Below are 27,446 nucleotides of genomic sequence, written 5' to 3' on the forward strand. Positions count from 1 at the left end.
CCTGATCGCAGGGGCTCAGAGGAGAGAGAGGTGGCGGAGCACCCAGAGTCCATGTGCTGGTGGTGGGAGATTGGCTTCTCTGACCCAGGAGCCCTACAGAGTGCAAGCCAAGCCTGGTGACCTTACTCCACGTTCCCCTGGCCATTCCGTGACTGCTGAGTGGGTAAAACTGCTGGCCCGCATGGGCTCGGGTCTTCCTGACCCCTACTTCTGGAACCACAAGTTCTAGGTGCTCAGGGGAAGAGGAAGGTAGAGCCCAGGCCCATGCAGGTGTAGCCCACTCACATCTGGTCACAGGGCAGCGGGTGCTCGTGGGCCTCCAGGTCTGGGCTGGGCTCACTCACAAAGATGTCTCCCTTGCAGGTGATGGACCAGATGGCCTGTGGGGATGGGCGGCCATGGACCCGCCGGCTCTCACAGCAGGACAGGCTGAGCAGGGCGAGCTGTGGAGACCTGGTCAGTCACTCTGGGGCAGGCCGAGCCTGGCTGCCCCGTATGCCCTGGCCCTTGGGGCCCCTACTCACTCACCCAGTCATTCATGTCCTGCTCAGTGGCAGCAGCCAGGCGCACCGGCCACCTCTGCCGTGTCCTCTCGGGGGTGTACAGGGCAAAGGAGTGTTTGGCCTCGTTGAGCACTGGGACCAGCACTGTCACCTCATTGAGGAACACGTGAAGGTACTGTTGGGAGAGGAGCACACAGCAAGGCTGTCACCTTGGGCACAGGGTGGCCGCAGGGCAGTGCTGGAGCTCCAAGCAGCAGTGATCGCGGGCAGGGTTGGGGCCACCCTCTTTCTAGAGCTCTTCCTTGGGGCCTGCTAGTCACACTGGCAGCTACAGGGCCCAGCAGGTGCCAGTACTGAAGCTGCACTTTGTGAACACATGCTTTGGTGACATTTTTCTCTTTTGCACTATAGGGGACGGACCCCAGGGGTGATTCACCACTGAACTATATTCCTTACCTTTTTATTTTTTTTGAGATAGGTTCTCACTAACTTGCCCAGGTTAGCCTTAAACTTGATATCCTGCTGCCTCAGCCTAATGAGTCACTGGGACTATAGGAGAGGCCACCGTGCTTGGCATTAGTGACATTTTAAAGAAATTCTTTTTGGTGTTGACTGCCTGGCACATGCCAGCTGTCAGGAGGATGGGTGACCTTCTCTTCCCCAGTCTGACTTCTGAGTTAAAAAACTAGTGACTGTAAATGGCTGCTAGAGGGCAGGTGGCTCTAGGAGGCTGTGGCGTGGCGTGCGTGTGCACACACACATGCACATGCGCACACACACACACATATACACACACAGGCACACAGGCCTACCACTGGCATGAGCAAGACTAGGAACCTTGTGAACTGGCCAGACTGGAGTGAGCACCTTGGGGACCGCCCTGCATGCCCTCTCCAGGAAACCTTGTCCCTTGAGGATGCCCTCCCCTCACTCCCTGCTGGTTACCTTCTTCTCCTCGTGGACCACGTAGTAGATGAAGAGGATGCTGTCTCGAGCCCCATCGTGCCCCGTGAACTGCTCCAGGGCCACACGGACGTCCACCCACTTGTGGGGCTTCCAGTCACACCACCACTGCAGGGCCCCAGTCTTCACCCACACCGACTGTCATACGGGCATCCGGGCAGTAGGGACACCGTCAGAAGCAGGCCCACAGACCCCTGTTCCCAGTACCCCTGAGCTACGCTGGATCCTAACCTCTGCTCGCATGGTGAGGGGCTCCTTGCCCGGTGCTCCCAGCCCCCACCCTCCCAGCTGCCCCTCTTCCCATTGACAACAGTCGCTATCAGGCACCGGACCCAGTCAGAGCCGTCTGCATAGACTCCTGTTTCTCACCTAGCCAGGGGGACTGGCATGATTAGACCATGTTCTGGATGGGGAATTGGGGCTCAGGGACGATCTGTAGCCAGCCCAGTGGTAGAAAGGGAGTCAGATCTGGAAACATGGTTTGCCCTGAGCTGAGACCCAACTTTGGGTGCAGACTGGAAGCTTCTGCACAAGATGAGCCCAGGCCAGGGCCTCCGAGGGCAGCCCGGTGTGTGCCTGGTGCAGTTCCTCCCTCCTCAGCCTGACTCTGGGCCTTCAAGAGTGGTGCTCCGCCTTGGGGGCTGCATGGGCCACGCCAGGCAGGGGCCGCCTTGGGCAGGGTGTGGCTGCCCGCAGTTCTGTCCCGACCCATTTCAACAAAGCGCAAGACCATAGGGCACTCGGTTCTCAGGAAGGGTGAGAATGCCAGGATTTGCTTCTCGCCTCCCGCCTGCTCCCACTCCTGAGCCCATCACCATCTCTGGGCCCCAGGGCCCACAAAGCGCCCTAACGGCAGTGAGGTCCCAACAAAAGTCCTTTAGGATGGAGGAATAAACAACCCACTTCCTGATGCTTGAGTCCACCCTGGGGCCTGGAAGCAATGCTACACATCCAAGATGGATGGACAGAGGCCTCCATGTTCCTCTGGCCCACCTCAATGAATGTCTCCTGAAAAGAAGGCACTGGGGGAAGCTGGGTGCCCACCTGCTCCACGGCCTGTTCATAATGCCTGAAGTTCTCCAGCTCCCGCTTGGTCCTTTCCGTGAGCTGCTGGAAGATCTGCTTCCTCCAGGCAGCAGTTTGGGCTGGCGTGATGGACAGGGACAGCGTCTGCACTGAGGGAGACAGGCCTGCAGGAGGCCAGAGTGTCAACCTGCCACAGCTAGGCAGGAGGCCAGGGCTTGCTTTCCCCACCCCCACATCAGCCCTTCCTGCTAGAAAGCTCCGATCTCGGTGGCATGTCCTGTGAGCCCTCCTCCCACAGTCTGCTCTCATAAGCAAGTTACTGTCCCCAGCCGGGACTGGGAGAGGACTGCAGAGGGCAGGGGATGCCTGGCTACTGTGCTCCTTCTCCTGACCGCCCCAGGAACTCTGAAGGCCACACAGACCCAGGGCTGGATCAGGGCTGCTGAGCAGCCTGGGGCATTCAGGCAGGACAGTGGGCCTGCTCCATGCCCATTCCCCTTAGCGGCATCTCCTGGGACACCTGGTCCTACCGACCCTACAGGGCCCTTACCAGACTGGACAGTGAACCACTTGAGCACGGAGCCTGCCTCCACTGCGCAGCCACCTCCTGACACCCAGGCCCACAGTGGGTGGTCATCCGCCCCGTAGGGCTCCTCCAAGCCCAGGGGGAAGAGCCCCAGCGAGGAGAGGCCGGTGGTCTCAGGAAAGCCAGCAGCTGAGTGGTTGGGTGCCTTCTTGGGCTCCTTCAGGTCAATATTGGTCCAGGGCAGCTCAGCTGGGGTGGAGGCCAGGCCAGGGTGCTCAATGGGACCAGTGGCCGGAGCAGGCTCCCCTCTGCCCTCGGCTGGGCAGGCCTTCTCCTCATCACAACCTGCAGTCCTGCTGACCCCAGGTTCCAAGGCTGAGCTCTCCTTGGGGTTCCTGGGATTGTCCAAAGACTCTCTGGGGAGAGGCTGCTCAAGGTCCCGTCTCTCAACTTCCGAAGAAACGTCAGTGTCATGGGACGTAGAGTCACTACTGACCCTCACCTCGTCACCAAAGAAGCAGCCAGCACTGGGAACAGAACAGGGCAGATCATCATGGGGGATGTGCAGTCCCACTGTGACTACCCATGTGACCTCAGGAGCCACGACCTCTCTGAACTCCTGTCTCCTCTTCTGCACAAGACCTGCTTCCCAGGGAGCTGAAATGCCTGGGCCTCACCCCAGACCAATCACCTCAATGTGCCCAGGGGTGAAGATCAGGAATTAGCATCTTTTTCACTGTGGTAAAACACACCATCCTAAAGCGTTCAATTAGTGGCATTTAGTGGGTTGATGTTGTACAACCTCATCTCTACTGAGTTCGAGAACTTTCTCATGGCCAAATGGAAACCCTGTGCCCACCAGGCAGTCACTCCCACCCTCCCCTTCCTCCACCCACAACTCCTCCGGCAACTGCTAATCTGCTTTTTGTCACTACAGATTTGCCTATTCCGGACATTTTATATAAATTGAATTGTGGGACCAATGGGCGGCCTTCCGTGTCTGGCTTCTTTCACTTAGCATCATGTTTTCAATGTTCATGCATGTGGTACCACGTCAGTACGTCATTTCTTTTATTGGCCAATATCATCCCATTACATGGATGAATGGTTAGACCAAAAATGGGTACACCACTTTTGGCCTATCCATTCTACCACTGATGGACGTTGGGCTATCTCCATCTTTTGGTTATTATCCCTGATACTTCTAAAAACATTCCTGTATACATTTTTGCTTGAACACTTGTACTCAATTCTTTTGTTTATACACCGAAAAGTGGATTTACTGGGTCATGTGGCTATTCTATGCCTAACTTCTAGAGAAGCCACCAAACTCTTTTTCACAACAAGGGCTCCATTTTACGTCCTCATCAGCAATGTATGAGGGTTCCCATTTCTATGAATCTTCACCAGCAATTGTGACTATCTTTCTTTTGATTATGGCCATCCTGGTTGCTGTGAAGTGGTTATGTCACTAAGGTTTTAATTTGCATTTCCCAAATGACTAGTGATATTGAGCTCTTTTCATGTTTCTGTTGGTTATTTGTATATCTTTGCAGAAATATCTATTCAGGTCCTCCTTTGCTTTGCCCCCCACTTCTTTGTGGTACTAAGGATTGAACTCAAGGATGCTCTACCACTGAGATATACCCCCAGTTCTTTTTTAAATGTTTTATTTGAGACAGGGTCTTGCTAACTTGTCCAGGTTGGCCTTGAACTTGCAACCTCCTGTCTCAGCCTCCTAAGTCGCTGGAATTATAGGAGTGGACCATCTTTCTTCTCTTTTGTTTTCCTTTCTTTTCTTTCTGTATTTACTTATTTATTGAACCCAGAGCCTATCAGAGCTACCAGAGCTACCACCCCAACCTGACCTTTTCTGCTGTTGGGCTGTAAGACTTCTTTATATATTCTTTATATATTCTAGATACTAGGCCCTTATTAGATATATGATTCTCAAACATTTTCTCCCATTTTGTGGGCACTTATCATTGTCTTGATATTGTCCTTTGATTCACAAAAGTTTTTAATTTTGATGATGTTCAGTTTTTCTCTGCAGATGCTCCTCCACTTCTGATGTGTTATGTCCTGATACACCCCATAATAAGCTGAAAATATTGTAAGATGGAAATGAATTTAACACACCTAACTACTGAACACAGCTTAGCCTGCTTACCGAAAATATGCTTAGAACACTTACATTAGCTCACAGTTGGGCAAAACCCTCTCACACAGGACCATTTCATAATAAAAGTATGGAAGAGCTCATGTAATATATTGAAAAATGTACTGAAAGTGAGAATAGCCATATGGGAATGCTTTTACACCCTCTCAATGTTGAAAAATGCTTAAATGAAATCACCATAAAGGACCATCTATATTTCCTTTTTTTTTTTTTTTTTTTTAAGTACCAGGGACTGGACCTAGAGGTACTCTACCACTGAGCTGCATCCCCCAACCCTTCTTATATTTTCAAATTTTGAGACAGGGTCTCATTAAGTTGCCGAGGCTAGCCTCTAACTTGAGATCCTCCTGCCTCTGCCTCCCAAGTCCCTGGGACTACAGGCATGTGCTACCCTGCCTGACTCTATTTCCTTTTGTTGCTTATGCTTTCAGTGTCATATCTGAGACACCATTGCCAAATCCAAGGACATGAAGATTTGACATCAGTAGTTTCTGCAGTTCTGGGCTAATGCCAACATATAGTCCAGTTTGAAAACAACCAACTGAGACCAGACCCTTGGTAAAACCTAAGCCAACTGCCCAGGTCAATCTCCCAGTCACTGGGCTGGAGCTACAGTACAGTGTTGATCGCCAAGCTGTGGGGGGTGGGGCTGAGGGGAGTGGACCAGAGTGTGGGAGAGCCCAGGCTACAGACAGGACCCACAGGTCACCTTGGTCAAGGCTCATGAATGTGGGCACTCCCATGGTAGAGCTGACGTGTCCACAGCTTGGGTGTTAGGTCACCTGTCTGTGTTCTCATGACTGGAGGCAGAGCTGGGACTTGCCCACACTCTTTGGACCCACTGGTCCCAAGATGGTCCCCAAAAGTGCAACAGTAGTATCATTATCATTGGGAGAAATGCAAAATTTCAACCAGAAACTCAGCAGGGGCCTAGAGATCTGTCTGATCAGCCTCCAGGAGACTCTGGTGCACACCCATCTGCAACCACTAACCAGAGGAACTCTGCCTACTGAGGCCACAGAGCCTGTCTCCCTCCAGCTCCTCCATGCCCTACCACCCCTGGGTCACCTGAGGAGGCTTGACGAGCTGCCAGAGTGGGACCGGTCACACTCACGGCCTGCGACGATGGCCTTCCATGTCTTCCCACTGAGCTCGCTGGGGGTGACACCCTGCCGGAAGTATACAGCTCGGTCCTCACAGCCAATGCCCCAGACCTGGAACAGAGGTGCTTATCAGAAGAGGCTAGAAGTAGACCTGGGTCTCTTAGCCCTCACTGGGGGCACAGGGGGAGACTAGGTGGCGGGAAGGGCTGGCAGGGCTGAAGAACATATCTGCAAACGTAGCCAAGAGCTCCCCTCCCCATGACGTGCCCGGGGTACATGCAAGTGTGTTAGGGCTGGGAGGTCAGTGGCGTGTTGGGGGGGGTGGGGCAACAGTCCAATGCAGAAGAGAAGCCCAGCAGGGATGGAGGGGGTGAGCTCAGCAGCAAGCTCAGGGGAAGCAGGGCCCCAGGCCTGGCTCCTCAACCTCAGGCAGACTGGGAGCTTTGGGTGGCCAGATCCAGGGACAATGGGGCTGTGCCGGGGTGCCAGGTCCGCCTGTGACACTGTCTTCCGTGTGGCCTCTGGTGGGAGCTGACCCCCAAGGGAACTCCATGTTTCTAGGGGTGGAGGTGGGGGTGGGGGTATCACCTCACAGCAAGGGATTGCATTCTCTGAGTCTCAAAAGGACCCAAACCTAATTGTTTATAAGGAGGTCACACTGTCAAATTATGCAGATGACACTCTTGAGAAGCTAAGTCCAGAGTCAAAGTTGGAGGCCAGTTCCAACCCTCGTTTCTGACTCCCCCAAATACCTTTAAATGACACCTTCCTGTCTCCGGGACAACCCCACCCCCACCCCAGCAGATCCAGGTTCACTGCTCTGGAAGTCCTTAGGAAAGTGACGCTAGGACAATGGAGACTCCAGGACCCTGGGTGCCATCCACAGCTGGACTCCCATGAGTAGAGCCCAGGAGCAAGAAGGAGCAGCGGGGGCTGGGCAGCGAGGGGGTGCCAGGGCCCCGGAGCCGCGTGCACACCTGGTCGTTGAGCCCCACGTTCACCATGGTCATCTCTCCAACCATCTCGATCCAGCTGGTGCCACAGGGGTTGTGAGAGTTGACACCTCTTCGGAACCACACCTAAAAAAGGCCAAAATAAACAGGCCTCCCTGGGGGAACCACAGAGCAGAGGGCTTTTTTCTAAGGCTCGGGAAGAACAAATGAATCCTTTGACCTTTGGTTCATGGCTATGAATGAGCAGGGCACATGGACGGGTTAGGAAGGAGATGTGGATCCACGTCCACGCCCGTCTTCCCACATCCTGGCGTGTCCCCTACTCTTGGCACCATCCTGCCTGACCTCTGCTTCACGGATCCTGCAGCTTCTCATCTAGTCTCTGCCCTAACATGCACAAAGGGTCATTTAGGAAAACTATTTCTTTATAAACTCATTATTGAATAAATACCTTATTGGGGGATTATTCTTAGTGTTATATGAAATAGTCTCTTTAATGCTAACTTTTTTCATGTTGACTTGCAAAAACATACACAACAATTTCCCCAGGCCTACCTGTGGCGCCACGACTCCCCTGCTGGTCATGCTACAACCCCTACCCTGGATCAGCTGTCCCCTACGGCTGTTCTTACCCACTCTGGATGGTGGCCTGTACTGGACCCCATCAGTCTCAGACCCACGGGGACCTTGATCTAGCAGCACTCGCATGTTCTAGAATTCCTGAGGTGGGGGGTGTGGGGAGGAGAAGGGTTACATGAGAAGACCCTCAAATCCCTCTTACAAAAATTTCTGGAGAATTGGCTGTGATGGGATGCACCTGTTATACCAGCTACTTGGGAGGCTAAGGCAGGAGGATTGCTGAGCTTGAGTAACACAGCAAGACCAGTTTAAAAAAAAATTCTAGAATGTCTACAATATCTCTTAACCAAAGAAAGTGAGAACATCAAACGTTTGTCTGAAGACTGAACAAGTTCCCATATAAATCGAATTTTTGCTCATTTACTCTACAGGGGACAATGTGCTGCTGTAAGAGGGACTTGGAAGTTGTGATCCCTGGGAAGTGGGGTGCTTGGGACCTACTGGCGATACACTGCTGTACTCTTTCAGGCCAGGCATGGCCTGAGGCTCAGGGCCCTTGGCCCTGGAGATGCAGACTCAGATGTGAGGGCCACCATCCTCCTAGGTGCTAGGGGATCCCCCTGATGTGTGGTTGGAAAGAAATCATGAAAGCAATCTGAAATTGGCTAATCTTACTGGGCTTGCCACTGATAAAGTACAAATAACAAACACTGGACAGGAGAAAGGTAAGGCATTCAGCTGACTGGCTTCTGGTTACTGGAAATGTTTGGGCTCTGAAGTGGTAAATGCAGTTGTTCAGCATCCCACTTCAATATGCGCTATGGCTGAGGGCGAGGGCAGATACTGAGGAACATCTGAGGACAGGCGGTGATTTCAACAGCAAAAACATCCACAGTGCTTGGCTGATGCCTGATTTATTCTCAAGGACATGGACCACCTTCACAAGAACAGAAACCCTCAACATGAAAAGGCACCCCCCAGCCCCCAGCATCCCCATCTTACTTTCCGGTCTTTAGTGACAGCCCAGACCACGCCGACTCCCACGGAGATGTGCATGATCCCATTTTCAGACCCAGGAGGCTCCACTATGGACCAGAAACTTCCTACCAAGCCCAAAAGAAACCCCAGGCATTCCGTCAGCCAAAATGCTGGGGAGCAAGCTCCCTCTACCCCACTTCCCATTTTGGGGTACAGGGCCAGTCCTGAGCTGCCCACCTTTGGGGTTGTTCCTGTTGATTCCTTCCCGGACCAGCGCCTGCCCCTCCCAGAGGGTGGCCCACAGGAGGTCGTGGGGCCCACAGCTGATCTGGACCACCTCTCCGGGGGTGTCCACCAGGGACCACAAAGAGCCTTCTGGGTTGGAGTGGCTGACGTCCTCTCTGTACCACACCTGAGAGCGAGAGCAGAGCATGGCACTCACATCAGCACATCTGCCAGCTCACACAGGTGGCACATGGGGGGGTCTCTGTTGCACCCACATATCTGATGGTGCATGTCCCCCACAGCTGGTGAAGTTAATGACCCCAAGGTGGTGAAAAAAATCTAAACCCTGGATTTGAGTGGCCCCATGGGACTGACCTGGTCATCTGCCTGTGAGAATCCTCTACCCAGCACCCACCACTTCAGCCTCAGACACTGGTGCCCAGAGGCTCCCAGCTGGCCTGGCTGTCCTGCGCCCCCTAGTGGTGATGTGCTCTCAGGACTCTGGTCTCTAGGGGAAGCCAGAGTCCAAGTGCTTAGGAGGAAAACCCCCTAGTTCAGTTTAAACAAAGTCTAAAATGCCCACTTCTTTTGCTCCATAAACTGAATAGTTACTCTGAGCAGCTCCCGAACATAGTAAAAACTGTTTGGTGCATTTCATCTGGAGGAAGCTGCACACCTCTGCTTGGTCCAGGGAAGGCTGGATCCTAGTCTCCCAATCCTACCTACCCGGCTTCTCAGTAGACCCTGCAGAACCAGGCCTGGGAATTCCCCTTCCACCACCAGTCGGTTTCAGGATGCATTTACCTCTCTAGCTCTTCCTGGAGCACAGGGTCTTGGTGCCATCTTTCACAGACCACAGGAGTGGTGCTGGCTCATGGCTGCTACTGAGAACGTCAACACTGCTCTGCGGCCCCTGTCCTCCCCTCTCTTTGCATCCAGGTGGGCAGGGTCCCTTGCTTCTTCACCCTGCCTGGTCCCTCACCACCACCATTCAGGGTGGCTCAGAGGAAGCACCTGTGCTTAACCTAAACCTGGGCCCAACATGACCCTGGAGGTGAGCCTGTTAAAAATGCCTGCTTTGACTGTTCCAAAGCCAACAGGGGACTTGTGGTCACTTTGTGGTAAGAGTTACTGAACAATCATAAAATACAATCTAAAATGATATGAAACCACGATGAAAAGTGCTAGGTGCCCTCTGCTTGTGACTGTCTATGATACTGCTGCTATTGAGGTGGGTTTTATTCCTTTGCTTAATTTACAAACTCCCTGAGAAAAGGATTCTCTCTCTAAACATCTTCCCACCCAATATCCACCCACCCACATGCCCACCAACTATCTATCCAACCAGCCGCTATCCATCCATCCACCTACTCAAACACTATCCATCCATTCACCCACTGTCCCTCCAACCACCCACAATCTTTTCATCTACCCACCTACCATCCATCCATTCAACTGCCACCCATTCATCCACCTACCATCCATCTGCCCGCGCATTACCCAACTACCTATCCTCCATCTATCCATTTACACACGTACCCACCATCCACCCCCTGCCTACTATCCATCTACCCACCCAGCATCCGTCCATTTGCCCACACACCCACACAGGCACAATACTCCCAGAGACTGTGGGAAGCACCACTAGGGAACTGGCAGGGAGCCCAGAATCTGCCTAAGGAGACAACATTTTTGGCACCTGAGCCCAAGATGGTCTTAGAGGACAGGCCAGGACCAGGTATGGGATGGGGATCAGAGGCTTCTGGGAAGAGTGAGACCCAGAGACCTACAGGAAGGAAACCTGTGGGGGGCCTGCTCAGCAAGCCCCAGTTCCAGGCAGGAAGTCTCAAGGGCAGCCCTCCTTCTCCGACCTCAGGAAGCCCCTATCACACCCCAGCCTGTGGCTGGCCTCCCTGGCTGCCTCCCATCCAGAACACTCAGAGGGTGTGCCCTTACCTTTCCTTGCAGAGACACAGCCCAGACTGATAGGCGGCCCACAGGCTCCTCTGTAATCTCCCACCCACCGACAGAGAGGTCATTGAAGGGGTCAGGGAGCTCCTTGGGGTCATCCTTTGAGGGGATCTGAAATGAGGAGGTAAGAAGCAGTGGCTGTCACTACCTGGTGAGTACCTGGTCAGGCCCCACGTGGCACCCTTCCTCCCCTCACCCCCCGGGACACGACTTCCATCCTCAGCTTGGCCCACAACAGCCTGACTGCAGGAAGGAGGCAGCCAGAGCACTGCAGGCTCCTGGCCTGGGTCCCCTCCTCCCTCAGCCATCCCGGAATGGGCATCGCTGCTCCTGCTTCAAAGGCAGATCTGCCCGAAGGTCTTGGCTCTGGCTTCCCAGTGACCTGCCTGAGTGACTATTCTCTAGAATGGGGCTCCTGGCAGAACGTGGCCCTGCAGGTGCAGACCTTCCACAGACACCCTGCTCTCCTGGCTTCTCCCAGCCCCGGTGGCCAGCAGGCTAGGCTGGCAGCTGTGAATGCTGAGGCCAGGCCTCCTGTCCCTGAGTTGGAGGTTCCTATGGGTCAGGGGAATAGCACTGGAGCTTCAGGTGCCTCCCCTGGTTGGGGAGGCAGCCTGGGAGGAGGGGAGTTGCTCTGTCACCCTGGGCTGTGGCCTGAGGTAGCTCCCTATGTGGCCATCTCCCAGGTGAAGGGACATATGGTACAGTAGGTTCTGGAACTGGAAACAGCTCCAGGGCCAGGTCCCAGGGTGGGCATGGTGCCCCTTGGCCACAGGCAGCGGGGTGGGATGAAGTCACCTGTGACCCTCCTACCAGGGATCACTGTCCCCAGAACCCACCCCCACACCATGCCCAGGCAGGAGGACCTTGGCCCAGGTGTCCCGGGACTTGTATCTCCTGTACCGGATCCACTTCCGCCGCCGCACACATGAATTCCACTTCTTGTCTCTCGTGTAGGTGGCAGGAAAGTCAATGGCATACGTCCAGCCCTGAAATGCCAAGATGGGGACTCTGTAAGGCTCTGGGGGAAAAAATTTGAAGAGCTAGGGAAAGTGGGGAGGAAGGGGAGGGAGCAGGGTTTTGTGTGACAGCAGGACCAGAAGCAGACCCCACAACCAGCAGGGGTCAGACACCACTGGGGACAGCAGCGCTGCAGGCACAGGCTGGGCCCAAGCTCCCCCTCCCCCAGGGGCTGCCATGGTGGGTACTGAGTTCACCTACCCCTTTTTCGGTGGGTTCCCCTCCAAAATTCTCATCCACGTACCAGTCCGACTCCCACTCCCAGTGTGGCGAGGGCAGCGCCACCCCATCCAGCGGCCGGTGTTGAAGCCCACTCACGTCACTCCACTGCCAGCGGTCACTCGGCAGGAGCTTCTCGCAGAAGCCACCCATGGGGTTCCAGCGCTGAGGCCAGGGACACAGAGATGGCCTTAGGCCTCAGCCTGCCAGGAAGGGACCCAGCTGGGCAGGGCCCCTCCAGGTCCAACGGGTCCCAGGCCAGCAGACCCTTCCTCTTATCTCTGGCATGGAAGATTAGTGAAAGGTCTGCACTGGGACTCAGGAATCAAGGACTTCATGCCACTTTATTAAAACTCGGGGCATCAGGGCCGGATGCAGTAGCTCAGGAAGCTGAGGCAGGGGGATCGTGAGTTCAAAGCCAGCCTCAGCAACTTAGTGAGGCCCTAAGCAACTCAGTAAGACCATGTCTCTAAATAAAATACAAAAAGGGCTGGGGATGTGGCTCAGTGCTTAAGTGCCCCTGGGTTAATCCCCGGTACCAAAAATAATAATAATAATAATAATAATAATAATAATAATAATAATGCCAGTGCATCAGCACAACCCTAAACTGGGGAAGAACCCAACCATGGCTGCAGTACTCCGAGGGGGTAAGGAAGTAGAAGGCATGAGTCAGCCTGGGCTCTAGCGGCTCTGAACACTGCTGGAGCCCCCTTCCTACAGACCCAACCAGCTTATTCTTACAAGATACCAGGGGCTGCAGCCCTCCAAGCCCTAGATGCATGGATCTTTATCTTATTTATTTATTTTTATGTGGTGCCAAGGATGGAACCCAGTGCCTCACACATGCTAGGCAAGGGTTCCATCACTGAGCCACAAGCCCAGCCCAAGATGTGTGGATCTTCAGTACAACAACGAAAACAGACGTGGGGACTGGTGGGCAGGCTGGCCTCTGTCCCTTCTTCAGCTCGTTTTAACCAATAACCCAGCAATCTGACCACCTGAGCAACGGCGCGTGCATGGGCTACTACCTGATTCTCATAGGCCTCCTCTCGGCGGCGGATGGGGACATCATTGGCGCACATGTACAAGTAGACCTGGTTGTCGCAGGCAATGCCCCAGCAGCACTGCGTGGCCGCACTGACGCGCTTGAACTCCAGCTGGGCATCTTTGCACAGTTCCCAGTACTGGCCAGCCGTGGAGAGAGTGTACACTCTCCCAAAGAGGTCCACCGCCCACAGCACTGAGGTGGGCATGGTGGCAGTGGCTGGAGGAAAATCGGTGGCAAGAGAGAAACAGTATCAGTGTCCTGGTTCCCAGTCAGGGAAATCAGGGCTGGGCAGGACCTGGGAGCCCTCCACCATAACAGCCTCATGCACAGATGGCGGAACGGGGCACGGAGGGAGGAGTCGGTGGTCACCCACAGATCAGAAGCAGAGCCCAGCTTCCAGCATGGACTGCTTTTTCTTTCTTTGCCTTTTCTTCGTTTTCATTATGAAGACTTTACAAACACAGAGAAAAGTACAGGAAAAATATATGTAACATCCATGTACCCAAGTCCCCAAATCTACTGTATATTATTATTCTGTTACACTGTCTTCAGAAACCATATTCTTTCAAATGGAAGTGTATAGATTTGGTAAAATCTGGTCCTCCCCTGAGCTGGTCTCACTGTGACATTCCTATCTGGGTTTGGTGAAGGGTGTCCACACAGCCTGGCTATTCCAGCCAGAGCTGTGCATGGTCCTCAATAATGTTATCACACATTCGGTGCCTGTATTATCTGACTTAATCCTCATAAGGTAAGTAGGTCACTATGTTCCTACTATTCCACCAGAATACAGGTCCTGGATCCATCACTTTCTAGTAGCACAAAAGCTAACCTGTCCACGCCTGGATTTGCCGATGTGTAAGTTGGGTGCTAATGTGTAGGGGCCAGGTGACTCTGAACTCTAGGACAAAAAGGTCCTCTCTTCACCCTCCCTTTCTTCCTGTCTTTCTCCCTCTGTCACTCTCCACTCCTTTTCCTATCTTTCATTTTTTAGAGGAGGAAAGAAATTTTGGCTCATGGTTTCAGAAGTTCAGTTCACTGTCGGCCATCTCCATAGCTCTGGGCCCCAGAGGAGACAGAACATCATGGTGGAAGGGTGTGGCAGAAGAAAGTAGCTCAGGACATGACAGTCAGGAAGCACAGAGAACCCTTTCCCCTTTCTCTCTGTTTCTCTGTGCTCTGTTTGGGGTGGCCAAGATCTGCCATTGACTGTCCCCCAATCCCTTGGGTTGACAATGCTACTGTTCCTTGAGGTAATTCCTGGAGTCCTAGCTTCTGGTAGGAGCAGGTATCCTACTACAGCAGGGTTATAAAGCCAGATCCAGTGCAGCCAAACACAGAGTGATGGGCTGTAGGCTGAGGGTGGCAGGGAGTCACAACAAAGAGTTCTGCCTGACTGGGCGGCTCCCAGATCCAACAAGGGAATACTGCCCTAAGGATAGGAGAAAGAAAGGCCTGAAGACACACATACTGCCCATCTGGTTTGGAAACTGGAGCTACCAGGAGACAGACAGGTTTATTTAGGTGCCTTGAGGCTGGGCCATGCCATCCTACCCCTGCAGCATGCCAGAGGCACGTGGGCGCTCCAGAAGGCACTGCGATTGTACTGATGCCCGGAGATAGGACATACTGAAAACAGGAGCATCTGCCGTGGGCAAAATAGGCTCTTTGGAACAGAGTGGATCTGACAAACCTGAAGAAGAGTGAGGGTTGAGGAGGAAGTGACAGAGGGGATGTGGAACAGGAAATGGGAGGCAGGACAGAAGCCAAGTTTGTGGAAACACCCATGACAGGAAGTAGAGACAGACAATGGGAAAGACACTGATCAGCCACAAGCCTGGGGAGAGAGCCCCCACAGAACCACTGACCTCCTCAACCTTATGAGCGCCAATGTCTGTCAGACACACAAACGAACCACCGGAACATCAACCCTCTGGAGTCAGCTGTGTTGGTGTCCAGGTGCCTGAGTCAGAACCCCTGGTGGTCCCTAGCTAGCGCACCCTTCCTCCCTGGTCAGGCTGCAAGGGTCCTTCTGGTACCTGCACAATAACTCAGAAGAGCTGCCTGGCCCCAGACTGCCAGAATTTGGGTCCTCACTCCCTTACTTTCTAGTATCACCAAAAGTTATCTACCTCCCTGCACCTCGATTTACTAATGCATAAAAGTCAGAAAGGAATAGTGACCTACTTATCTTGTGAGAATTAAATACAGCACAGAGCTTATGATAAACATCGTTCAGTATCCAGTAAGAACTCAATCATACTACTGATATCATTTCATTACATGGCATTTACTACCACAAACTGCCACTTATCTCTCATTAAAAAAAAAAAAAATCAGGTCCCTTTCTGGTGGACCTAAGCCTTGGGGCCTCTTTGCTTCCTCCTATCAGCGATCTACAGGGTGGGTGCTCAACCGTTTAATGATAACGACCTCTACCTACCTCCAACTCTCTGAGCCCAGACAGAAGCACTGCTCTGGGAAAGCAAAGCATCATAAATTAGTTAAAAAGTAAGGTCACAGCTGAGTATGGTGGCTCATGCCTGTAATCCCAGTGACTCAGGAGGGTGAGGCAGGAGGATCACAAATTCAAAGTCAACCTCAGCAACTGAGTGACACTGTGTCTCAAAATAAAAAATAAAACAGGGCTGGGGATGTGGCTCAGTGGTTAAATGCCCATAGGTTCAATTCCTGGTAGCAAAAATAAATAAATAATAAGGTCAACAATCTGTGGGAAGAGATGCAACAGAGCAAGTAAAGGGTCAACAGTATAATGAATAAGATGGTGGGTATAGGGGCATTCACTGTACAATTCTTTCAATTCAGCTATATATTTGAAAATCTTCATCATAAAATGTTAGAAAAAAAGTTTCATTTAAAAGTGTCAGTTTCATTGTGTACAATTATTATGCACCAATAAAAACATTTAAAAATAAAGAAAGGGAAATTAAAAATAATGTCAATTTCTACGGTGTCATTTTAATATAATTTTTTCTGCAAAAATAGCTCACAATTCAACACGTAAGCAACCAGTTAACCTAGACCCAGTCTGCAGGTTAAGCTCAAAGAACAGACTTCGACTTGTATTTGATACACTTTTCTTTAGATAAATGACTAAGCAGTAATTTCCTTCCAGACATAATTGAACCTTCTGGGCAGTTAATGGAAGAATACTCTGCTGCAGAGAAAGGAAGGAGTGGGGGTTGTGTTTACAAACTCCCTTCAAAATGGAGACTCAGACAGCAGTCACTACCCAGCTAAAGGTGACGACAGGGTAAATATCCTTGGTCACACCTCCTTTCTGCCTCTGCCAGGAGGCACCCCTAACTCCTCATATGCTACTTTCTGGCTATGAGATACCCAAGCAACCTGTCCTGAGTCATGTGACTCTTGTAGGGGAGTTGGAGCATTAAGTGTTACCATTCTGAAATTCTGGGGCGTCTTTGTTTTGTAGAAGGGAAGGGATGGAGTGCTATCTACCAAGGAAGCAGGCTTCAACTCACCAAGAACTACAAAATGAATTTGAGCTGAACCTTCAGTCAGTCTGCACCCTCAAAGCCATCTGCTTTTCTACTTCAGTTTATACACACGTCCCTTCCAGAAACCAAAAAGTGCCCAAGGCAACTGGGGGTAGATGTGGTAGAGGGAGGGACACAGAACAAGGAAGCTCTCCATGCATTTACCTCTTCCGAATCTGCCTTAGGACCCTTCCTGAAAAGTTTCTTGCTTATTTTGTCTGTTAAATTGTCACTCCCACCTGGTGCGTACTGAGCTACTAATGCAGTTTGCTGGTTGCCAAGTGCAGACTGCTCAAAAGTGATATCAGGGCCCAAAAAGGTGCGAGGAAGCAACAGAACTCTCATTGTTCCCGAAGAACAGGGTCCACCCAGTATCACCAGGCAGGAGGTGCCCTGAGTCAGACTGGCTTTCATCCCAGTTCCGGCACTTAGGCGACAGGTGGGCCCCTGCACTGCCACCAGTAGCATATGTCGGAGCGCAGGGCTTTGACCATCTGCCCAGTTAATCCCAAGACAAGCAGATTTGCTCCCACCGCTGCCCAGGAAGAAGGCCAGACAGGCCCCTTGAAGCTCCATTCTCTGAAACTGCGAGCCTCCAGCGATCTGCTACTCAAATCACGTCAATCCAAAGTCTGGAGTGGGGGCGTCATCTTAATCTGCCCCTGCGCTGGCACCTGGTCATTCCCCGACCAGGTTCGGGGCGGCGCCCTCCAGGTGTGCAGGAAAGAGCACAGGTACAGTCCCTCCCTCCCCTTCAAGAGTCCAGGCAAACGCAGCCGCTGCAGGGGCGCCGCGGTCCCAACTTTTCCGGAGGGGCCGGGACTCGAGTGCCCACGGGACTCGAGTGCCCACGATCCTGCGCCGCTGCGGAGGGTGCGCGGTGCCGCGCTTACCTGGGCCGGCGCCCGGCCGGGCGGGGTCACAGTGGATGCTCCGCAGCTGGGCTAGCGGGCCGGTCTTGCCCCGGCCGCAGGCGAGAGGGCGGGCCGGAAGTGGCGGCCAGGCCCGCGCCCATTGGCCAATCTCTCCATGACGCAGCAGCCTAGGAGCGCGCTATTGGCTGCTGCGCAGCGCCTCCGGTCGACTTAGGGGTCGGAGGGTCGCGGGCCCGCTCACTTCCGGGGTCGCGCCGGGTCCGTGTGGGCTGGGTCCACTCTGTGGAGCTCCAGGTTGCGAAACCCGGTGCAGAACGGCCGTCGCCTCCCCGGACCCTGCCGCAGGAGCGGAGCAGGCTGTGTGGACGCGGGGCCCGCAGGCGAGGAGAGGGGGCGGGCCGGGAGGGAGTCTGGGTGCACCCGCCGCTGGGACCAGAGGAGCGCCGGCGTGTGGGCGCCGCGCCCGCGGAATGAAAAGGAACCCTCGAGCACACAGACTTAAGGTTTTACACTTCACGAGAGGAATCCTGGAAACGTGACCGTGCGACTATATATAGCGTGCCCTGGTGTCAATATTAGGTCACTATTGCACAAACTGTGTTTCCAGGGACAACCTAATTAAAGCTAACATAATTAATAATATTAACACGTGAGTGCTTCCTTTCCACAACCCAAAGAGGTCGGTATGGATGTTATTCCCATTTTTAAGATGAGGACACAAACTCAGAAAATGACTGACGCGCACTGTGTTGGACCGTGGGTGTTTGAATCTGCTGCTGGACTGGGAGAAAAGTAGGGGATGTCTGGCGACACGGCCTGACACAGTGGCTAAAACAGTGCCACCTGAAACTAGTTTCCTCAGTACTAGAGTTGGCACCTGAAATGCCCCTCAAAGGCCCTTGTGTTAAAGCCTTGGTCTCCAGCTTGAGGCTGTTGGGAGGTGGAAACTTTTAAGAGGTGGGGCCTGGTGAGAGGTCATCAGATAATTGACAGTTTGCTCTGAAAGCGGGTAATAGAACCTCAGCCCTGTCTTCTTCCTTTCTTTCACTTCCCATCTTGCTTGCCATAATGTACTGCCTTACCACAGGCCCAAAAGCAACAGGGCCAGTAACCTGAAACCTCCCAAAAGCCAAAACAAACCTTTTTTCCTTTTTTTTAAAAATATATTTTTAGTTGTCAGTGGACCTTTATCATTTATATGTGGTGCTGAGAATTGAACCCAGTACCTCACCCATGCTAGGCACGCACTCTACCACTGAGCCACAACCCCAGCTCCCCTTTTTCTCTTTATAAATTAATTATCTTAGGTATTTGTTGCAGTAATGGAAAGCCGATGAACATTTTCATCTCCTGTCTGCATTCCTTTCTTTTTTAACTTTTTTAAAAGTTGTAGATGGACACAATACCTTTTTTTTTATTTAGTTATTATTATGCAGTACTGAGGATCAAACCCAATGCTTCACATGTGCTAGGCAAGTGCTCTACCACTGACCCACAACCCCAGCCCCTCCTGTCTGCATTCTTCTTTCTGAGAATGCAGGTCGACTTTTCCCTGGCAGTCATGACTGGGAAGCCCCAGATAGGGGCTTCCAGTGGAAGAAAAAGAATAACCCTCCTCTTAACCCTGGATGGCTTTGTGGAGCCCTGCATCTAACGTTGACCCTTTCTTACACCTAAGGGATTAGTATTTGTGGACTTAGTCTGGAAATGTGGGTAGAGTCCTCTACCTCGCCTCCCTCGCAAAGTGTGAGGGCTCAGAGAGGCAAAGGGCATGGTTCCTCAGAGAAAACTTGGGGTACTATTAGCAGAAAGAGAATGAGTGACCACTAGACTGCAGAAATACCATGTAGAGGAAGAGAGACCTGGATTCTGCTGTCTCTGCACTTGTAGCCACTTTTCTTCTTTGGTCTCAGTTTCCTCATTAAAAGAAGCATTGATTAGTGGCTCTTGATGGCTCCTTGCAGTGTTCATGTACTGGGCCAGTTCCATAGCACTCTCCTTGAATTTAGGGTCTGATGCAGCAGACCTGGAATGCCTGTCCCCTCTACTCCCAGTTTTTTCAGTTTATGCAGATCTAGCCCCTTTTGATGGTCGGGAGGTCTGTGTTTTTCTGCCCTCACCCACAAAGAATTATCCTCATTCCTATTTTTGCTTTATTATGTTTCATCTCTTTCATTTCTTGTTTCCTCTCTGTCTTCACCTTGCCACTTCTTTCCAGGCCAGACCCAGTGGGTTCCAATCCCTGCTCTTGTCACAGTGTGAGTTGCTCAGGCTCTGAGCCTGAGTCCTGGCCTGTAAGTTAACACTGTTGCCTGCTTCTTTCGGTTGTGGGGAGGATGAAGTAAGAAGGGATGTGGCATCCAGCATATTATTATCATATCCTCTGCATATTTTGATTTAGGGTACTTGGCCATTTGCATCATTGCTCACTGTTTAATGAGAGTTCCAGAAACACTTGAGAAGCAATACAGGATTCATTACCCTTCCACAGGACAGACAGAGGACTGGGTTCTGGATGACAGACTTACTACTTCTGTGTGTGGTGTTGGAGACAGGGAGTGGGGACTGCTACCCTGCTGCATGGTTGCCCATCAGCTCAGGATCTTGCCCACTAGCCTGGCCTTCCTTGGTAGCCTCTTGTCTGCCAGTTCCCCTGAGCTTTGAGGCTCCAGCTTCAGCAGAACTTGCTACTACTGACCCTGCCAGGCTCTGTCATAGTGTAGGCTTCCTACACACAGCCCCCACTGTCTCAGATGTCCTATGCACCCTTGTCTACTGTCATTCAGCTTTCAAGTCTCAGAGCAAAGGTCAACTCTTCCCCGAGGGAAAGTAGGCCTGCATTTTGATGCCCTCATGATTTTGTATATTCTCCATTCTGACCCTTCATATGTTGTATTATAATTGTTTGTTTTCTCTCCTTTTTCCTTGACTATGCTATGAGATTTTTGAGGGAGTTTTCATACATATTAGAATTTCTAGGGCTTAATGATTTACTAATTCATGATAGGTACTGGATTTATACCAAAGGAATGAATACAGTGCCCCCTGACCCTGCAGAAAAACCAACCAGCCGGTCATGCAGTGAAAAATGTTGGAAGAGCCTTAGAGAAAGGGCAGAGATTAGCAGAACTGGCCAGTCCATGGCACCCTGTCTCCATGTTCTCTCCCACCTCCACCAGCAATGTGTGTGGCAATTAGCTGCAGGTGGAAGTGGGTAGGTCTTTCACTTTCTGATGACCCATTTGTTCACCATGATTAGATTCTTTTTTCTGTGAAAGCTTACTTTCTCAGAGTACACTGTTAATCACAAGTGGTTCCCAGCAGTGTTTTTACTTAAATTTTGCTTACAGTCATGCCTCCTTTGTAAAGCCAGTCACATGTCTGGCAGTGAGCCTGGTCCTCCTGAGTGGACCCTGGCCAACCCTGCTTCTTGGCTTTGTCTGCCTCTTCTCCCCACTTGGACCTGGAGTGGCCAGCTCCTTCCTTTACACTCTGCTAATTAAATCAAGTACAACACTTATTTTTTCCTTGTGACGATTAACGTGCTAAGTGAAACTGCTAAATTGTTCTCCACCCTCCCCAATCCCTGGCAGGAGAAACCATCTGCAAGGAAGTGAGACCTGAAATTCATGTCCATGTCCAGATTCTCATATCAAAACACAAGCAATAGTGCCCTACAGTGAAGTGAAGTTTTATTTCTAAAAACCTAAACAAATAACCGCCCCAAAGATAAGAAACCCTAAGACCTCTAAAACTTAAAACAGATAAACAATGAACCAAACCTAGAAGTCAATGATAAGTCCCTTAGGCCTGAGGAAAACTCCGGACTGTGCCAGATCATGTCAAATCGTGCAAGCATGGCCAAATCAAACCTTCCTTTGACAGACATGTCCAGATTCTTCCTGGGAGTTATGTTCCTCATTAGCAGTGTTGTTTCTTCACACTGGCCAGAGATATTTTCATCTGGGGTTAAAAAAGTCCAGTGGGGAGAGAGCAGTGTACAAGAGGGCGAGAGAGTCCACATACAACCGTGGGGTTTGAGTCTTCTGTGCATAAAGTTCTTTAATTAAGGTCCATGGTAAAGTACAAGGGTCAGGAGTAGAAGGAAAGCCGGCTTCACTTACTTTACAGAAACTACTTTCCAGGAAGCTAAATAAAACTTGCACTCCTACCCGAATTTGAGATCCCTACTCTTTTTTTTTTTTTTTGGGGTGCTGGGGATCGAACCCAGGGCCTTGTGCTTGCAAGGCAAGCACTCTACCAAGTAAGCTATCTCCCCAGCCCCGAGATCCCTACTCTTTATGTGCTGGCAGGCACATGCACCTCTGTATTTAGGAGGGGCTGGCGCTTGTTCTGTGCATGACTATTCTATACCACATGACTGCCACTTGTTGGTAGTTGTTAACAGTTTGAGGAGTGTTATGCCTGTATGTGAAAGGAGCACACCTGGGGCTGGGGTGTGGCAAATGGTAGAGCACTTGTGTAGCACAGTCGGGCCCTGGGTTTGATTCCCCAGCACTGCAAAAATAAATAAAAGGAACATACCCGTGTATTTTGATTCCAGAAATACAATTGTCACATTAGTTATTTAAAGGGACTTTTGTTGTATTTGTGTTCTATGATCATTTATATAAATGAGGTTTTTTAAAAATATTTTTTTAGTTGTAGGTGGACACAGTACCTTTATTTTATTTTTATATGGTGCTGAGGATTGAACCCAGTGCCTTACACGTGCTGGCAGGCACTCTACCACTGAGCTACCACCTCAACCCACAAATGAGTTTTATTAGGATCATTACTCCACGTGATTTTTTTCTATCCTGAGCCCCATCAGCTCTCTTTCCAACGCAGAAATGGAACTTTGCCAACTGTTGCTGCAAGCAGGATTTGCCCTCCACAGGGCCTGAAGAGGCACTTCCTGGTCTCTGCTCTGCTGAACCTCGCACAGCCATCCTGGGCAGGCAGGGCACTGAGGATCCTTGTCACCAGCCAGCAGGTGGGAACTTCTGTAGTATTTGATTATGCTTCTCTAAACCTCTTCAAAAACCAGTCATGTACAGTGATCAGAATTAAGCAAAGAAATGCTGCATTTTTTCAAAGAGAAAAGCTTAAGGAAATTTTACAGACACTTTTGAGAGTAAAAGAGGATACTAACTGGATGAGGTAGTAGGCTCAGAGGCCTAAGCCTAAACACATGGCCCCTCTCAGGATGGGTCTACATGAGAAGGACAGAACACCTTGTAAGAGATAATAAAGGACGTATTCTACACGGTCATGACCTGCAATCCCAGCTACCCGGGAGGCTGTAGCAGGAGGGCCTCAAGTTAGCGAGGCACTGTCTCAAAATAAAAATAAAAAGGTCTGGGAGTGTAGCTTAGTGGTAGAGCACTTGCCCAGCATGTACAAAGCCCTGGGTTCAATCTCTAGTACCAAAAAAGAAAGGAAAATATCCTAAAGATCTTGAAATAAGGAAGGATTTAAGGAAAAAAAAAAAAAAAAGTAAAAAAGACACAAAAGGAACTAACCTTAAAGAAAAAAAAATCCATTAAACTATAAAATCAAGAGCTTTTCTTTATGAAGACACCATTAAGAGGGGGGAAAGGCGAGCCACAGAGTGAGAGAAGGTATTTGCAACACACAACCAACAAAGGGTTACGATCCAGAAATAGGAAGAACTGCAGACAGTAGGAGAAAGACCCACAGGCAAGTAGAGAGAGAAACAGGCACCTGAAAAACAGAAGAAACGAATGGCCGATAAACACGGAATACTGCTCCTCCTCAGTAGTAAGCAGGGTAATGCTGTCCCTGGGGAAATCGGTGACATCACCAAGAAAGCTGGAGATGGGAGCTCCCTGAGGCATAGACCTCAGACACAACAGAGAACATGCAGGGAGTGCTTAGCAGCGCTGTTCCTAACAGCCCCCATGTACATCCCCAGGGGGATGATGGGTAATGGTGATGGAGTCCTCAGTGGAATGTTGTTGGTAACACTAAATGAATAGGGTCCAACTAGATGTGACAACATAGATGAGTCTTAACGTGTGTTAAGCGAAGAAACAGACCCCAAAGAGTCTTTGTGATCCCATTTATATGTGAAGTTCAAAAACAGGCAAGAACTTCAGTATGTTTGACGATGTGTGCTTGATGATAAAAATGAGAAGGCAGCATGGTGGCCCACTCCTGTAACTTGTTCCCAGCGACTTGGGAAGCTGAGGCAGGAGGACCTAAATTCAAGGCCAGCTTCAGCAATTTAGCAAGACCCTGAGCAAATAAACACTAAAAATCTGGGGATGTAGCTCAGTTGTAAGGCACCCCTGGATTCCATCCCCAGTACAAAAGGAAAAAAAATAAGGATTAAGGCAAGGAAGTGATTACCATAATGTTACCATGGCAATTAGGATGTGGATGCCTTTGGGGCACCAAGGGGACATTTAGGCATGGGGGTGTTCCAGTTCTTGTCATGGGTGATGATTACTTAAGTTTAACTTTATAATGATTGATTCACAACATTCCTAGCTCTTCCATTTTACTTTGTATTATATTTTACAACTAAAAAAAATTTTTTTTCCCTTAAAAAGGACAAGGTAAAAGCAGCTACCTTGATTTCACGTGAATGGGATGACGAATCCAGTACCACACCTGATTTCTTAAAATGCCACGTCTTGACCAACCCAGAGAACTGACAAGATGATGTGCCCTGGAGGGTCCTGTGGTGACACCATCAAGGATGAATAGAAGCCCCAAAAAGTTATGTCTAGAAAAGTGAGAGTGGAAAAAAAAAAAATCTAAAAATAATATTTCATACATAATGTAATTCAAAATATTTACATAAAACCAAATTATTAGTTATAAAAAGACATCCATTTCATTCTCAGAAAGTTGAGCCAGGGGGCTGGGGCTGTAGCTCAGGGGTAGAGCTCTTGCCTAGCATGTTCAGGGCTCTGGGTTCAGTCCTCAGCACCTCAAAAAAACGTTTAGCCAATGTTACCAAATCTTTTGAAGGAGCTTCCCAGGGAGAAAGAGGAGCTCACCCCATATGTAGACAGACTCAGTAACTGTTTTTAGCCCCAGTTGACTTTACCTACAGAGGGAGTTTGCCCAGGTTCACACGGCTAGTCAGAGCTCATAGGTTGCCAACCAAAGCTGAAAGGGAATCTGTGGTGCTGGATGTAGTGGGACTTGTGGAATCCACAGAAGGTCGAAAAGCCAGGTCAGGACACAGGAGCCAAGGGCAGCCGAGAGGGAAAACCACAGCTCCAGGCTTGCAGGGCAACAGCTGGATCAGGAGGTGGCACTGGGGCCATTGGGCATGGCCCCATTGCCACTGCCTCCACTCACTTCTGGATCCTGGGTGCAGCGTGCTGCTGCCACCAGTGGAACGAGTTCCTAACTACCCTTTTCGTCATTGACTGCAGGTCTGAAATCATAGGCTTGAGAATCAGTTGGCCAACACCCAGGGCTCCTCTGTCCTTATCTTGGGGGTTGGGGGTTTGAGAGAGCAAGGCTTGTCTTTAACAACGCCTGCTTCTCTACACTTTGATACAGAACACTCTGAACTCCCCCACACCAGCCGATTGTCTGTCACCACAGGCTGTCCTGCCATTCACTTTAATTCCATTACCATCTACCTGAAGTCAGCGTCAAATCCCACAAGGTAAAGGCCCAGTCCCACAAGGCTGCCCCACTTCAGATGCCATTCGCATGCCTGGGCCTTCCATATTTATGGCCAAATGATTGTAAGTCAGCAGTCCCCATGACCCTGGCCTCAGATGCACTGATTTGCTGGAATGACTCAGAGAAGTCAGGGAAATGCTTATTTTTACTAATCAGTCAAACTCAGAAATGGTAAAAGCAAAGGGATTTAATTTGGGGAGGTCTTAGGAATTGCAATTTGGGAGACACAAGTTCAGACAACTCCGAATCAGTGAACAAGGCAGGAAGCAGGGAGCTCATGTTGAGAAGGAACTGGGATCGTAACTGTTAGCCAAAAAGAAAAGAATTTTGAAGCAGAATGGAATGTCCATAAAACAAAAGTTGAATAACGTGTGTGTGTGTGTGTGTGTGTGTTATGTGTGTGTGTTTTGCTGGGAATGGAACCCAGGGCCTTGTGCATGCTGAACAAGCACTCTACTACTGAGCTACACCCCCAGGCCCCTGATAACAGCTTGATGTGCATCTTGAATCTCAGGACACAATGCCATTGGTCTTTCCAGTCATCCTAGATGCCTATGGTCAAAGGGTGAAGGTGACCAAAGGTCACATTCCTTGGCAGTAGTCAAACCCTGGATAAGTCCTCCTTTGATGGCCTCCCCACTCTTTCTTGAAAAGCTCTTTCAGTGATTTCATCATAGTTTTCTTTTAATTTTTGCATGCTCCCCCCACCCCACTTTGATCATGATCTTTTCAAAGAAAAGCATCAAGATAAATCTTTGGATTGTGTGTTGATTTTCATAGGTCTTGTCCCTTGGAGCTAGAAAGGCTCATTCCCAGAAAGTCATCCAGGGAGGGAGGAAGCAAAGAGGTAACTGTGGATGGAGAACTTGAGGCCACATAAGAGTAACAAAGAGAGGCTAGATGTGGCTTAGTGGATAAGTGTCCCCTGGGTTCAATCCCTGGTGCCCCCCCGCACCCCCCCCCCCACGGCAAAAAAAAGACTGACAATGAGGCAGTCAGAAGCAGGGCTTGGCAATACCTTGATATTCTTAATCAGAGGTGACCCAGTAAGGGTGATTGGTTACACCCAGTCATCCTGGAATCACCGTTTTGGCAGGGGAAATGGTTACACAATGTGTGGGATCATATAGAAAATATTATAGAAAAAAGAGCAAGTGTTGTCAGCATTAAGTAATCTGTAAAAATAATTTACAGCCCAGTTCCCAAATTCTGGGAGAGCTGACTATATCCAGTGCCATCTGCTTTATTTTTCCAGGACTGGTATGAGTTGTTTTCTGGGTGACCAGTGATTTTAATTTGAGGTCTCCAGGGATGTCAGTAGACTATTTAGGTAGAGTAACTTACCTTTAAATGAGAAACACAAAACAGCCAATGTCTTTAAGTTTAGCAGCTTAAAGTGAGTTAATAATAGCCTTTTAATGAGATTGGAAAGTGCTCTTATGAAGATGGGGTTTCTAGCACAATAATTGCCAGGTTGAAGATTGTTTGCTAGTGTGACAAGATTGTTCTATAAGTTGTGAACTTATTTTAAGGGCTTTTGTTAATTTTTTTTTTTTTATTAATAAAGAATTTTACCTTTTTTTTTTAAACTTTATTTTATTTAGTTTTGTGTGTGGTGCTGAGGATCGAACCCAGGGCCTCATGCATGCTAGGCAAGTGCTCCACCACTGGGCCACAATCCCAACCTGGCTCTTGCAAATTCTTGACATTACGTAAGGAGAGTTCTTTGCGGACAGGAGGTTTATGGAGTCCTTGATCTGGTCTCAGAGATCTGCTGATGATGATTTTCAACAGTGACGATTCACCTTTATCTGAAGCAGTAGGTCTAAGGTTCAGTTGCACCAGGGGCAGAGCCTTACTCCAAGACAAAGGTTTCCAGTAGTTTAGCTAATTGAGTTTTTAGGATTCCATCAGTATCTTCCATCAGTCCTGAGGATGAAGCTGGCAAGCACAGTGGAAACATTGGAAAGTGGGCCAGATTTTGCAAACTGAACACTTACTTGTCTAACAAAATAGATGATCTGTCATTATGCAGCTCAGAGGTACTCCCCACAAAGTGATAATTTTTTTTTTTTTTTTTTAG

General features: G+C 50.2%; 1 protein-coding gene and 1 long non-coding RNA gene across 3 annotated transcripts in view; one reads left to right on the forward strand and one right to left on the reverse strand.

Moving 5' to 3' along the window:
• Nucleotides 1–17,851, reverse strand: part of TECPR1 (tectonin beta-propeller repeat containing 1) — a 29,285-nt gene extending 11,434 nt beyond the window's left edge. The window contains exons 1-14 of one of the 2 annotated variants that reach the window (XM_079121213.1): nt 15,727–15,749; nt 13,277–13,512; nt 12,228–12,410; nt 11,873–11,995; nt 10,992–11,117; nt 9,048–9,222; nt 8,835–8,935; nt 7,278–7,379; nt 6,266–6,411; nt 3,043–3,545; nt 2,511–2,656; nt 1,449–1,604; nt 529–678; nt 286–443 (exon numbers count right to left, since the gene is read on the reverse strand). In XM_079121213.1, coding sequence (XP_078977339.1) covers nt 286–443; nt 529–678; nt 1,449–1,604; nt 2,511–2,656; nt 3,043–3,545; nt 6,266–6,411; nt 7,278–7,379; nt 8,835–8,935; nt 9,048–9,222; nt 10,992–11,117; nt 11,873–11,995; nt 12,228–12,410; nt 13,277–13,501 — 2,294 coding nt within the window. In that variant the 5' untranslated portion in view covers nt 13,502–13,512; nt 15,727–15,749. Of the gene's footprint in view, nt 1–285; nt 444–528; nt 679–1,448; nt 1,605–2,510; nt 2,657–3,042; nt 3,546–6,265; nt 6,412–7,277; nt 7,380–8,834; nt 8,936–9,047; nt 9,223–10,991; nt 11,118–11,872; nt 11,996–12,227; nt 12,411–13,276; nt 13,513–15,726; nt 15,750–17,707 lie in introns of those variants that run through there. The other variant, XM_079121212.1, reaches the window with a different exon arrangement.
• A 4,261-nt stretch (nt 17,852–22,112) lies between these two features.
• Nucleotides 22,113–26,344, forward strand: LOC306649877. Its single transcript, XR_013760733.1, has 2 exons — nt 22,113–22,685; nt 24,268–26,344. It is a non-coding gene; the product is annotated as an uncharacterized lncRNA (long non-coding RNA).
• Nucleotides 26,345–27,446: the final 1,102 nt, after the last annotated feature.

The sequence above is a fragment of the Sciurus vulgaris genome, assembly GCF_902686455.1.
Source record: "Sciurus vulgaris genome assembly, chromosome: 18".
Lineage (NCBI taxonomy): Eukaryota > Metazoa > Chordata > Mammalia > Rodentia > Sciuridae > Sciurus > Sciurus vulgaris.